General features: G+C 36.9%; 1 protein-coding gene across 1 annotated transcript; it reads left to right on the plus strand.

The window, feature by feature from the left end:
• The first annotated feature begins 7056 nt into the window (after positions 1-7056).
• Positions 7057-7809, plus strand: LOC126758343 (uncharacterized). Its single transcript, XM_050472596.1, has 2 exons — positions 7057-7071; positions 7160-7809. The coding sequence occupies exons 1-2, from the start codon at positions 7057-7059 to the stop codon at positions 7778-7780; spliced, it is 636 nt and encodes a 211-aa protein (XP_050328553.1). The 3' UTR covers positions 7781-7809.
• Positions 7810-15219: the final 7410 nt, after the last annotated feature.

Below are 15219 nucleotides of genomic sequence, written 5' to 3' on the forward strand. Positions count from 1 at the left end.
TTATAACGACTGTTGTTGTCCATCTTCGACGCATTTTCGAGCAATAGCGAGTCAAGCAATTAGCGTATCTTTTGTAGCCATTTTTATATTATTTTTAAGCCTAAAATAGTACCCATTCCTCTTAGTAAATTTATTTATTTTTTATTGTTCTTTCCGACTGTCGTAAGTTTGATTGAATACAAAGCAGTGCCAGGGAATGAGAGGAGAAACATGTTACTTTTGTTTTCGAAGGACTGGCCTATTGCAACAATGTATGCATCTAGTAGTTCGAGTAGTATGTTATGTGAAATACTGCAAATATGCTGAACAAACTAAATGACATACGAATATTTATAATATAATTAAATACAATATATAATTAAAAGCACAGTGGGACGTGTCTGAAGAAAAGCTAACAAAATTTAAAAATTTTCATTTATTAACAACAAATAATACTATAATTACTGATAATAATTTTGCTTTTTAAGGAGTTTCATGGGTTTCCTCGGGTTTGTCCCATTCAAAGTATTTCTCATCTGATAATACGCTTTTTAGCCAATGCTTTTTCCGGTACAGCCTTCAAGACCACCTTCTATTAGATTTTTATCTTCTCAGTCATGTGAAAATGGTGTCCTTACATGGTCTTTTGAATTTGTGGAAAATCCAGAAATCGCGCGGAGCCAAATCAAACGGATACAATGGTTGTGGAATAATAAGAGTCTAGTTCTTGACGAAAAAGTTTGGAAGAATCAATGCACTATGCTATGTGTGATGAAGGAACTATCACTTCGTAAATGAAATTTTGACGTAAACGACGTGTTTGGCTCATATTCAATATTCTTTGTGGACAGATTGGCCTGGCGGATGAAATTCATACCGCACCACATCACGACAATCACTTCACTTTACTCTTTGATCACAGTAGTATGGTAACAAAAATTTTTTAGATTTTTGAATATGAGATGATTTAGGCAGGGTAGAGGTCCTCTTTAAAATCAAATAAAACGCGTATTCAAAACAAAAATTATATTAAAACGCGTTTTTACTGTAATGAAAATGGAAAGGTTGTATCCGTAAGAGATTAAAAAATAGGAAACGGTTAAATCATAATTCTTTCTTATTTTCTTTAAAACCATTTGAAGATTTATTTACTTTTTCAATAAATTACTTTTCACTAGGCCGTGTTAAAGGCAAACGTTTTCTTTGGAGCAAAAATTAATATTTTCCATAATCACATTAAATTTTTTTAATGCAGTGCGCACTTAAAAAAAACATTTATTATTATCTCAAGTAATTCATCTACCAAATATCTATCATATGGTAGATTACAGTATGTGTGGTTTGATGATAAAAAAATACATAAGTAAATAAATTTAAAAAAACGAGTCTTCTTAACACACTGTGCCTTGTGAACAACCAAAACACCAACACCTACAACAGACGACACTAAAATTGCAGACGACAGTCACGAGCGGCGCTAGCATTTTCGGAAAGCCACAAACACATTTGTATGCAAATAAACGAATATATAAATTGTCTACGCACACACATACAGACATGTCCCTAACGAAGGAGAAGAAAATGTTATCGGCAATTAACGTTATTTTGTTTTGATTGTGACAGCTGGCATTTAAGACAACTATAGCTTTAAATAACATATTCCTAATAGAGATCAATGTTGCAACAACAGCAACACTATGCGATGCGGCAATGAAACCGGAATATTCACATTTGCATAATTCACAAGCAAAATTGGCCTAACGCGAGGAATTCCGTAACAAAAACAAAGCAATATCACCTATGAAATACACAAACGGAGACAAAAATGTTACAACAACAAAAGTAAAATTACTTTATCACAACAATGACAATCGCCGAAAAGACGGCAAGCAGACGAGAAATTGGATGCTGACGTTAATCGGGCAGTTAAGGATTGCCAGCATATTTTTATTTAAAAAATAGAAAACTTAAATAAATCAATTGTAATTACGACTACGCAGACTTGCAGTGACTTTTGCAGTGGAGACCCTAAGGACTACATAAATGGATATTGAGACCAAAAGTAAATTTAGTCCATTTGCCCTTAATTTTGTCTGACCGTAAGTACGCATCACAGCTGATGGAAATTTTATATTTGTCCTCAGGAATCAATCCGCTATATTCTGATCTGATTTTGACTCTAAATTTTTATAAAAATTAAGTGTTTTCATATCAAAATCGAATGTGCTTTTTTCCACAAATGTAATTATTTGATGTGATATGTCTCTTCTCCATTCGGAATTCGGCGAAGTCCTAGAGAAGAGGGGCGGTGAGCCTTTAACGGATGAGTCGCAAGCGAAGGGAAGTTTGGAAAAGGTGTTCTCTGTCGAAAGTGCTCAAATAACTTTACCTTCAGGCTACCAGTCCACAATGCTTCGAAGTGCGACTCCATTTGGGGAGATGTGCACATCAGCAGAGCAGAAATACTGACCTTGCGCTCACTAAAAGTCCGTTCAAGTTTACAGGGTTTGTCCGGAAAGTAATAGGACTGAGTCGATTTAAAAAAATGTATTAAACCAATCGTAACAAAACTTTCAAAATAGGCTCCTTCTGCGCCGATGCAATGCAGCCAGCGCGATTTTCAAGCATTGAAGGCGTCCAAGGCATTCTCTGGAAAGCTTTGAAATCCGAGATGCACGCTGCTTAGATCAAAATGCTTGCCTTTCATCGGCCTTTTCAGATAAGGAAACAAAAAAGTCAGGGGGCCACATCTGGGCTGTAGGGAGGCTACACAAGCGTTGGGATGCCGGCCTTGGTTAGGTAGCTGTTTACGAGAAAGGCGGTGTAAGCCGGGACATTGACACTTCCAGAAACATGTCGCATGAAAATGTTTGTCCTCACTCGCCAGGTGTTCGGAGACCACTGACCAGTCACACGTTCGTTAGCTAGGAACGCCCTCTACCGAATCCAGTCAGTGCACGCACACTCCAAAGTATAGTCGCGGCAGAAGAAAATCAGTCCTATTACTTTCCGGAAAAACCCTGTAGTAAAAGGGTAACATCAAGTTATTCCATGTTACTATTCGTTGGCCTCTTGCATCCTATATTGGATCTGTGGGCCACTTTATGACTCAGTAGAACGTAAAGGGTCCATTGCATTATTTGCTTGGAAAGTAGTTTTAACTGAACCTCTTGGTAAGCATGTGGTGAGGGCAGCGATTTTTTACGACGCAAATATTCAAAGCTGCGCAGGTAAAGATGAGTTGAGGACACCTTAACGACTTCTCTTCCACTTTCTAGCTTTAATTATAAATAGTCATAAGAAGTACAGAAATTCAGTATTATTTACAATGTATCAAGAAATACAATCGGATTTGAATTAAAAGCTTCCTCAAACCGCGAAGCCAATATTTTCTTTTACGAACTTTTCAATATTCTCACAAAATTTCGCGAAGGTGGCAACTCTAAGCACTTACATATACTACGTATAGGTTATAACCGCTTTCACGCCCCCAACAAACTATTTCATAATTGTTTCTTCATTTATACATATGTATGTGTGTATGTAAAATATGGCGAGCATCATTAGTTGTCCCAACGCTTCGCCTCGGTTGATGTGCGAAGCTTTGACGCCGCAAAGCCACACGAATAACTGATGGCTTCGTCAATATCTGCTCACCCTGCATCACATTTATCATTTCTACCAAAAAATATTGGAAAACGTTTATTTCTTTTATAAAATTTGTCTCATTACTGTTTTGCACCATAATTTACGAACTTAGCTTAATGAATTTCTCTCAGAGTTAACAATTTTAATTATTGCCACCTTTTCAATGTTTTCATTGTGAACTAGTTTCGAGCTCTGGTTAGCTGATCGCTTCGGCATTGCATATTGTGGAAGGTTACGGACTTTCCTCTGGTTTAGTTTTAACTATTTTTAATTCATTTTTTATGTTTTCGTTTCGATTGACGTAAAAAGTTAGCAATGTTGTTTACCAATTCGAGTTTAACAGTATTTGGCTCAAATTAATATATACGGATAACATATGTCTAATAATAGCTCGCATGATTCACAAGGCTACAAACTTTATTAATTCGAAAGTATTTTATGAAAGTTTATTTAAAAATGGATGAATAAATAAAAAAATAGGGTGGTGCCGCTTTTAGTATTAATCAAATAATCTTCATCAAACTTTCTCACAAATGTGGCTCATAAATCTTTCGTAGTGATTTTGCAGATCACATCTTATCACAAACCACTTCAAAAGAAAGAGATGATCTAGATCTTCAGACGTGAGCTTAAGCCATAAAGACAAAGTTCGATGGTCCTTTTCCACTAGCAGAAGTCTCCACTTTTATTCGCATCTTCATTGTACTATAAACTCAAGCCCTTTGTAAACAATTTTTGCATACATAAATTTGAAGTGATAATAACTTAATTCAATTTTCGTAAATTTCAACCGAAATATGCAAACAATTTCGAATTCAATTCAGCTTCAAATCAATTATACGCTTCGTTATCTTCCTCCTAATGTATTGCAAAAATCAAGTTCATTGTCTAAATTTCTATAAACGGAATTTCCGCTGATCATAACAAGGGAGTCGAACAAAAACAGACATAAAATAAACACGACTTCCATCGTTGCCCTTACGCACATTTCGGCGAGGTTACCCAGCAATTCACTCAGCATTGCTGCCCTGTTGGAAAAATATTACACTACTTCAGCATTTTTTTAAATTTATTTTATTTGCTTGAAAATAACCTATCGGTCTTAAGGATAAGATTGAAGATTATATCTGGTGGAAATGAAAAGCTTGTTAGAGTACTGTAAGAATATTTTTACACAGAACAAAAAAATCAAGCCACGCCTGAAAGTTTCTCTAAAAGCTGCTACTTCGGAGTTTTTTTTTTTTAATATTGCAGAACTAATTTCTTATAAATATTAGCAATACTTTTTAGATTTTCAGTAAAAAAACAAATTTTTCATAAAAAATTAATTTCGAAAAAATATTATTAAAAATTCTTGTAATTCTCTCAATTTTTTTGTATATCAGTGTTTTATAAAATGCTTTCGATCGTATGAAATAATGCGTCAAAAATGATTATGAGTAGCACAAGCAATTAACTTTAGCACCGTCAACTTTTTCTTTATTCGCCTAGACACCGCTCTCGGTTATAACCGAGTTCACAACAGCGCGCCAGTCCTTCTTTCTTTTCGCTGATTGGCGCCAATTGATGATTCCAAGTGTAGCCAGGTCATCCTCTACTTGGTATTTCCGACGGAGTGAAGGTCTTCCTCTGGTTCTCCCGGCGGGTACTGCGTCGAATACTCTCAGAGCTGGAGTTATCCATTCAGACGACATAACCTAGCCAGCGAGGCCGGTGTCTCTTAATTCGCTGAACTGTGTCATCGTTCCAAAAGTCCATATATATTCCGCAGAACCTTTCTCTCGAAAAATTGTAATGCTGACTTATCACATGTGGTCATCGTCTGTGCCTCTGCACCATATCGCAGGACGGGGACCTTGGTCTTTGTTCGTCGATAGGCTTTACCTCTCAATTGTCTACTCAATCTGAAGTAACACCTATTGGCAAGAGTTATTCTACGTTGGATTTCGAGGTCTAAGTTGTCGTTGATGTTAATGCTGGTTCCAAGATACACAAAATTTTGTACGTCGTTTAGCACCATCAACCACCTAATAATAGCCTAAGGAAAGCTATTGTTCCGACTCATCCAAAGGTTAAAAAAAGGCAAAAGCATTCAAATATATAAATGAAGCACGCAGACAAAAAGTAATATCATGGACCAAGAAAGATCAAAAGATCTTTGGAGCAATAAAGGATAATAACGAGTGACATATAAGCTAAACGAACTTAAACAGGGTGAAAATGTAATACGCTTTATGAAATTTTCAAAGATATTTCAACCATGTGCCGAGAATGGACAACAAGAAAGCGCAGAAGAAACTTGTAGAGGCCGCACAATGCACCATTAAAGCAAGGGGAAGATAGATTGATGAATTCGAGGAAGACATGAAGAAGCTTGGCATACAAAATTGGAAAGAAACCGCTCCTCAAAAGGAGCCAAAAGATAATGATGAACTTTGACTATTGTAACTCTGGCTTCGACGTTAGGAAACAGCGGTAACGTATATCGAACAGAGTTTGTAAATATGAATAAAGAACCTAAGAATGAGAAACTCGTAGTACAAACCTTTTGTCATGCTAAGAAACTGAAAGAAAATAAGAAAATTTGCCAAACCGAATTCTGAATGCTGAAAATTCTCCAGTTTCGTAGCATTTTTTTCCAGACTTCAGAATATGAAATTAAACTCCTATAGCGGACCACGAAATTCTCCTATAAGTTCTTAACTGTGCTTAGCTTAACTTACCTCGCCTAATTATATTTTAGTTTTTGCCTACCTGAAAAATCATGAAAATAATTGACTAAGTTGGTTTAACTCACGATTCAACTCAATTTTTTTGCCGCTACGAACTTTCTACAGTCACTGCAGGCTCGTCTGCGGCTTCAAGACGGTCTGCGAGTATTTACAACAAGATTTTGTAAACGTTGCAATAAAAGCTTCAGATGGCGCTTGGAATACTGCCAAAAACCAAATTACTTAATTTTCCTCCAGGGTCATTTAAATAAATAAATATTTGTCACTTCATGCGTATAACTGTGCGATCTGAGATTATTTTTTTCGAATTTGCATTGGTAACTTTCTATGAAAAAATGTTAATCGTCTCCTTTGAACAAAGAGAATCAAGCTATTTTTATTATACTAAAATATTTTAATATTGTATCGATCGGCGTATTTTCAGTAAGATTGTCTTTGGAAACCTTCGTGCCACCAACAGCGCTACTTGTGTTTGTATTTTACACAGGTTGAATCACAATATCGAACTTACTGCTATGACGTCGATCAAGATAACGCTTGTGCAAAGCCTGAAGCGGCTTCAACGCTGGTATTTGACAACACCGAAAGCTTGTTGCATTGGAGAGCTAAATGGTATAAAGATCGCGACGCGAACGAAAACTAATCATAATCAACTCGACACTCTTTCAAAACTGTACTTACTGCTGCAAGCCTGAAGATGCGTACATTTGTGGTAGGTGTACCAAGGATACATTCAAAAGGATTCTACCAAAACAGAGTCAACGAAAAATTAAATAACTTTTTTCATTTTAAATTTGCAGGTTTTGTGCTTTGTTGCCGTCGCTTCGGCTCAATACAGCTACCCCCAGCAAGGCGCTGTCGATCTCTCCGCTCCTATTGGTGCCGCTCAACTCTCCCAACCCATTCAGCCTGTGAATGAGTACAACAAGGAGTTCTATAGCTACTCGGCACCTGAACATGAATTCGACGATGCTGGCGATGCAGGTCAACTCGCCAACTCGCTGAAGAAGAACTTGCGTGTTGTCTTCATTAAGGGACCCGAAAACACCGGACTCGAAAATGCTGCTTTGCAATTGGCTAAATCTGCTGGTGATGAACGCACCGCCATCTATGTGCTCAGCAAACAGGCTGATATCGGCGATTTGGCAAACAAATTGAACTCGATCAACCACCAAACCCAGAAACCCGAAGTACACTTCGTCAAGTACCGCACCCCAGCTGATGCTGAGAATGCACAACGCGCCATTCAGTCACAATACGACTCATTGCCCGGTCCATCCACTAGCAACAATGGCGGTGCTGCACCAGTTCTGAACTTTGCATCCCAAGCGCCAGTTGCTCCAGCCCCAGCCCCAGTGGCACCAGCCAACTCGTACATCCCACCACAAGCGTCGTATTTGCCACCCGGCAGAAGAGTCTAAGCTTTGAAACGCTCGATTTGATTGTTGATTAATTTTAAAGAATTGTTTTTTACTTAGATTATTTTTAGCTCTTAATATAAGATCACAGCAGCATCACAAAATACTAGAAAAATTTCCTGATCAATTTAGAAAATATAAACATAAAGAATTGTAAAATGTGAAGCCAAGTTGTTTCGTATTTAAAATTTATTAAGATACCAACTATGAAAGTGTGAAAGTTTCGTGGCTCCCTTACATCTTTACCAAATAAGTTACAGAGCTGATCCTCGTGACAAATGTCATGATGAAGCATACTTCCACAGCTGTTTACATCGACTATTAGTGATATCACGAACACCTTAGTATGAATCCAAAGATCTTTAAGTTAAAATGAAGCGCTTTGAGCCTATTACGAATCTGTTGAGGCGGCTTATATTAATTCGAAGTAAATGCTTAACACTGTCGGAGAAAATGTCTAGAGTCCAGTTAGAACTCCTTCAAGAGTGACTAGATGAACTTAACACTCTACTCTGTGGGTGTGTTCGTTGCTAACCAAAGTTTTTCGAAAAAAGCCAAAAGTTTCAAAGCCTTTAGATCCAGCGTTAGAGCATGACGGAAGATCGACTATTTGTTTTATATAATTTTGTAATACGGTGACTAAGTGGTCAGCAACTGCTTGCTGAGCTCATCTGGTATTATGTCCTACCGCATCAGTTAGAACTCACATATCTTCACAAGACGTAAAAGTCTGCCGAAGGCTACAGGCACAATAGGGAAGGAAACAGAATTAGGCAGAAGTAACAAGTTTTTCAAGAATTAATAATGAAATTGTTTATTCCTGTGAAAGTACATTTGATGTCATTTCGCTGGCTTTTTGCATAAACCATAGATTAGACGTAACCTCACAGGAAATACTCTAACGGCGTCAAATCGCACGACCAAGGCAGCCTGACTGGACCATTTCGTGAGAAAACACCTTCACCCAACTTGGTTTTCAATAAATCGATTGTGACATTCGCTGTGTGGTTTGTAGCACCGTCCCGTTTAAACCAACTATTGTCCAAGTCCATATTCGGGCCAAAAATATTCGATTATCATTGAGCAGTTGCGATTCTCAATCACAGTAAAAGGTCTTGTTCATCATGGCAGACGTATGGCCCAATGACGCCGCCGGCACATATGTAAACCGCACCAAACCGTAATATTTCCCGGATGCAATGTTGACTCATGGAGTACGTGTGGATTGCTACCTGACCAATAACATATATTTTATATTGATGAAGACATTCAGCCAGAAATGAGCCTCATCGCTGAAGATTATTTTTCGATGAAAAACCGGATCATTTTCATACTGTTGCTCACCCAATTCACGAACATACGACAATTTTGTTGGTCAAGCGGTTTCAGTTCTTGCGTTAATTTGATCTTGTAAGAATGTAGGCCAAGATCTTTTCAGAAAATTTGCCACAACGACGTCACAGGGATGCCCAACGCTTGAGAACGACGCGTGAGAGACTGATTTGGGTCTTCCTCCATCGATGCGTTAGCGGCAGCAAAATTCTCGACACTATGTGCACACTGCCTTTGGATTCAAAATTTTCCACGAGATTCTCATTTGTCTCTTAAAGTTGAGACCACTGATTCCTAATTTCGGTAGTCAATTTTAATAATTTCGATTCGTTGTTGGATTGTATATCTTTTTATAATTAAATGGCAAACCTTACTGAAGAGAAATGCCAAAAGAGCGGAAAAATACTATGACGTCATTAGCTGCCCTTTTCTTTTATAGCGTTCGTATTGAAAAACCCGTTATAATAAATACCATACTCTTGTATAAAGTATCTCCCATCTGTGGGCACTTGACGAGTACGCCAAAATAAGTTGACGAAAAAGGAACCTTAAATTAAAGAAAGATCAGGCGGCTTAGAAAAAAGGTATATGCAATATTTGACCAGATCATCAGAATCTTATTTTGAAGAGGAGGCGATATTCTCAATTGATTATACAAGTTTTCTTACTTCATTTTAATTTACGTTAAATTCTTAACATATTATTTTCGGAACTAGCATTAATAATATAAAAGACTCCAGACTATCCAGATTGTGATTTTTTTATGTTCAAGAACAAATCAAAATTTAAAAGTTTACATATATGAGGACTCGGTAATATATCCGACTAGTCACTATAATACACAAACAATCCCTAAACTGATCAGAGGATTATATTATATAACAACAACAAAAACTATAACAACAAACAAAAAGAGAATTGCTTGAAGCAACCCCTACGTTCGCTAGTTAACCGTGACCAATTACAACCATTTCGTGGGCTCATTTCTACGCGGTCGTAAATACATATTAGCATAATTACTTCTCTCTCATAAATAATGACTGAAAAGCATAAAATTCGTACAACTTGTCGGAATGCGCCGCCACACATAAAAAAGAAAACTCAAAGCTGACGCTTTCTTTTGATCGTGGGGTAGACGTTGGCCAAAGGGGCTTAGGTTTTCTAAAACCTCCCAACACATTGTCAGCTTAAAATGGGGAAATGTCGGTTAATGTGGTTTTTTTAAGCGTTGCTAAGACATATAAATTGACACATAAAGCAGCCCCCGCAACAGTAAAAACTAAAAATAATTTTTAAACACACACATTGGCACATCATGCTTGGAGTGCTGTGGAGTATGGTCTGAGATCGTGGAATGCGCTAATATTTGTTGTCGCTATGTTATTATGTGGTTTTTCTTGTTGTTTTAAGCGAGAAATTCCAACGCACTCATAAAAATGCAAATCAGAGCGAACAATGCAAGAGCAAGCAGCCACCATCCAGCTTTTATTTAAATGTATGTGTGCGCTAAAAGGCCGCGGGCCTAAAATATTATGCACAACAACAACCAGTAAATGTTCCAGCACTCTCGCAGCTTTTGCATAAAAACAATACCGGTAAATTAAATAAATAAGTTAAATGTTGCGGATACATATTTATTTTTTCTTTTCGAATATGATAAAATTAAGTCTAGCGATGGACAAAAGCGATCGATGAATGTCAAAAAATATTACAATTAACTAAAAATATATATTCGTACATAACCAAATTTCCTGTTCGCTCAAAGAGCGTATGAGACCAAAAACACCACCTGATATACTAAATCTGTGTTCTTAGAACCAGTCAACGCTGGAGGCGTTATTTGTATAACAGGTACCGTCATGTAACCTTAATAATTCCTCCTATTATGACTCTTTATTTTTATGTTTTTTGTTTCATGGAGAGTTGAGATCACGGTGCTGGCGATGAGATTTCCATTTTTTGTACCTACTTGTATTCTTCAAATTCCAACGAACATTTATAAGGATTGTAAGCATGCTATTTTTATTCTTCTTTGACAGATCACGAGTGAGTCGGGTCAAGTTATTTTTATTCAGTATTGTTTGGCATTTCATTATGGAACGACGTACGCTCAACTTATGGTCAACATAATCGCTCTACTGAGCCAACTATTCGCAACAAAATCACCCATCTTGAGAGCCGGCATTCATTATTGGATAATATTCGACCAAATAGACTACGTCCAGCATGCAGTGAAGAAAATATAGCAGCCAAAGCTGAGAGTGTACACTAAGGCCCTGAAGAGGCGATTCGGCGCCGTTCGCAGCCAGTCGAACTGACGTGTGGAACGACTTGGCACATTTTACGTCGAGATCTTATATTTAAAGCTTACAAAATACAGCTTGTACAAAAACTGATGGGCTCTTGAAAAGTTCCACGAAGATCTGACGTTTTCGAGCCAAATTTTGTTCAGCGATGAGGCCTATTTCTGTCTCAAAGGGTATGTAAGCAAGCAAAATTGAAAGTTTTGGGACGAAGAGCAACCTGAAGAGATTCAAGAGGTGCCATTTCATCCAGAAAAACAACGGTTTGATATGGTTTGTGGGCCATATATCTTCAAAAATGATGCCGCTGAGAACGTTATCGTCAATGGTGACCGTTATCGCGCCATGATAATCGACTATTTGAAAGCAATGAAATAGAAGCTCCTGACCTCGGCGACATTTGGTTTCAACCAGACGGTTCCACCAACGGTTCCAACACATCGCATCAACCGATGGATTTATTGAGGGAACACTTCGGTGAGCAGATAATTTCACGTTTTGGGCAGTTGATTGACCACCACGATCACACCGTTAGACTTTTTCCTGTGTAGATACGTAAAGTCTTAAATCTGTGCGAACAATCCTGTTTCGATTAAAGCCTAGAAGCAAAACATCACGTGTGTCATTCGCCAGTTTACCAGTCGAAATGCTCGAAGGAGTCATCGAAAATTGGACTCAACGGATGGACCATCTGAGACGTAGCCATGGCCAAGAAAATAATCTTCAAAAAATTAATGCCAATGAATATTCTTTCGAATAACAATAAATATTCCCCATTAAATTGTAAGTGTTTGTAATTTTTCTTTTAAAAAGTAGGGAACCTCGAAATAGATCTTTCTATACTACCCATTTTAATTACCCCATTAGTTGGTCCTGTGTTTTATACTCAAATTTCAAATTATTTTTCTTTTAAGTCTTCCTAATGGATCTAATATTTGTGTTGTTTACAGTAACTAAAAATATTTTTCTCAGCCAAATCGCGAAAATTTAAGCGCCTTTATTTTCTTCAACTTTCGCCGTGAATTAGGTCAGCAACAGTGCATCAATGAACTTAATTCAAATTTTGGCGATGAATCTCAACCAAGAACCAGTGTTTATTGATGGTATGGTCAGTTCAATTAAGTTCGTAGATGACTTCCAAATGAAATCCGTAACGATCGTCAAAATCGGTTCTTATTCCGAAAACTACTTATTTATGCTATAGAGCACTGATATTGCAGGATCGTCATGTGACTTATTTTGACAATTATAACCTTTGTCGTATTTAAATATTTACGAAATTTCTAAATCTCTCCAAAAAATGTACGATTGATGAAATTTCCTATTCGTCAGCCTTTTTATTAACACAAACAAAATTATTCCATTTTATTAGCACGGAGAATGTCGATAAATTTCAATAATCGATAACATTAATAATTTTCGATAACGATTAGCCACCACTAGTAAATAAAAATCCGCTATTGTACACACCAAATGTGGGTCAAACAAACAAATTCACCTAAATTTGATTTCAACAATAAAAACTTCACCATTTTTATCTATCTGCGATTAATTGAATATTTATAAGCCATTAACGCATCCAAGTTGTACATATGTATGTATCTATATATGTTTGGAATCATGTCGGTAGAGGTGTATGTTAAAATGACACGCTCTTGTATACATATGTTCATGTTTAGTAATTGTTTTGTTGTTGTCATTTGGAAAATCAAAAGGCATAAATATGAGCAATGAAAATACTTGGTGTTAAATTCAGCATTTTTGTTGTAATTTTATTTTATTTGAGGCTTGACGGCCGTTGAACTCATAAAACGCCGCGTAGCAGAACTCATCTGTATAAATGCTAATTTGTGTTTGTGGCTATGCACATAATTTTTAACATTGTTATAGAAAGATTTATGCAAATGAAAATCAATTTTAAACGCCTGTCATAATACATAACATTTTGCATTAGCAATTTCAGATCTTATCGCAAGCCGATTGACAAATGTTTAACTACTTCCGTTTGGCTTTGTTCAACAATTATAAATGTTTAGTAGCGAAGCTAATTATGTGTATGTAGTTGATGATTTTGTGATTTGTTTGGCATGTAGAAGCTGGCAACTAGTAGAAAAATGTATAACAAATGTAAAAAAATGTATAAAAAACCTTTTTAAGGAGAGAAATGTTAGTGCCAGTGTTGCCACTATATAAAATATCAAAACTACACTTTTATTTATGCAAGTTTAACTTGTCTCCTCGATTTGAGTGACACCAAGCATTCAGTAAGAATCGTGAAGTCATCGAAAACTTGCCTCGTGCGGATCCTTCATCCATTTCTGTTAATGAGGATAACATAGAAAAAGTTAATGAAATAGTTCTTGAAAATCGTTGTTTTGTCATCAGAGGGATAGCAGAGGATATCAACATCTCTTATGAATCAACTCAAAGGACTATTCGTCAAACGCACCATTACTGCTGACAAGGCATGGGTTTATGAATATGACGTTGAAACTATCCAACAGTCTAACGAATAGCGCTCCAAAATGAGACAAATCCAAAAAAACCAAATTTTCTGAAGGCACAGAATGCGGTTCCAGCAGATGCTTATAACACTTACTTAGTATATGTACAGAAAATGTAATTAAACGTTGACATATCATACTTCTTTTGGCTCAGGGAATTTGAAGGCTATAGGTGTTCCACGGAAAGTGCACGTGAGTGTACCCAACTTCGCCCATATTAAACTGTACAGAGAAGACTGAAAATGTTTTGAAATAAATATTGTGCAAGCGTAGTTGGTAAGATATAACATGTGTCCAAAAATAAGAGTAGACCAAGTCAGTTCGCATACCTTCAAGTTAGGAAATATGTTCATTAGAGCCACTTATTATGGATTAAGGTTGTACTCTGTGAAACATGTTGAAATAGCAAATAACGGCAGACGCCGTGACATTGTGGAGAAAAGCATAAGAAACTTGTGTTCGATCTTAGACCCCACCACATAAAAAAAGCGCAATATCGATTACCTCTCGGCAGACAAGAGCATATTCGTGGAGTGTCTGTTTGACGACGCATCTACGATAAGGGAAAGAGGTCCATTGTGAAACCGTGGGACTAAAATTCCATTAACATGTTGTTTTCTCTCTGAACCATTCCATACTTTTGAAGAAGCTCACCACTACAAAAATTTTTCTCTGTGCAACTTCAGAGACCGTCGACGGATAATTGCGATTCCTTTCCTATAGAAAGCTTTACACTCACATTGAAAATTTATTATAGTCTTATTTTCTACCTCCTGACAGCTTCTCATTATATAGTGTTCCATGTCTGCTATTTACATAGTGACCACTTCCACTAGAGTTTTTAAAACATTCCTTTGAGTTTTAACAATCGGCATGTGCGGCCAATTTCATTTCATGCCACATTTGCTTGCTTGTTGAATAAGTTAGGGCTTGACTTCACCGACTCTGTTATACTCATATTTGTCGATTAATTACCCATAAACAGCCAAAGGCATATACATTTTCTGGAGTCTAATTATAGGGTGGTGCCTGTTCTTGCTAATACTTCTGCTTTATAGCCATAAGAAAGCTTATAATAAACCCCAGTAATCGTCCGTTGACAAAGACATATGATCGACTGATGAGACAGCACTTATCTTGACAGAATGTAATTGTTTTTACAAAAGGATACACAACAAAAGCAATGAAAAATTGTAAGAATTCAACAGCACATCAAGTAATGGAATCCCTGTAAGGTGCCAAACTATTCAACAGTGTGATATAACCGTACTACAAATTTCCTCAAAAGGTAGGGTAAACGTAG

This window comes from Bactrocera neohumeralis, chromosome 2 (genome assembly GCF_024586455.1).
Source record: "Bactrocera neohumeralis isolate Rockhampton chromosome 2, APGP_CSIRO_Bneo_wtdbg2-racon-allhic-juicebox.fasta_v2, whole genome shotgun sequence".
Taxonomy (NCBI): domain Eukaryota; kingdom Metazoa; phylum Arthropoda; class Insecta; order Diptera; family Tephritidae; genus Bactrocera; species Bactrocera neohumeralis.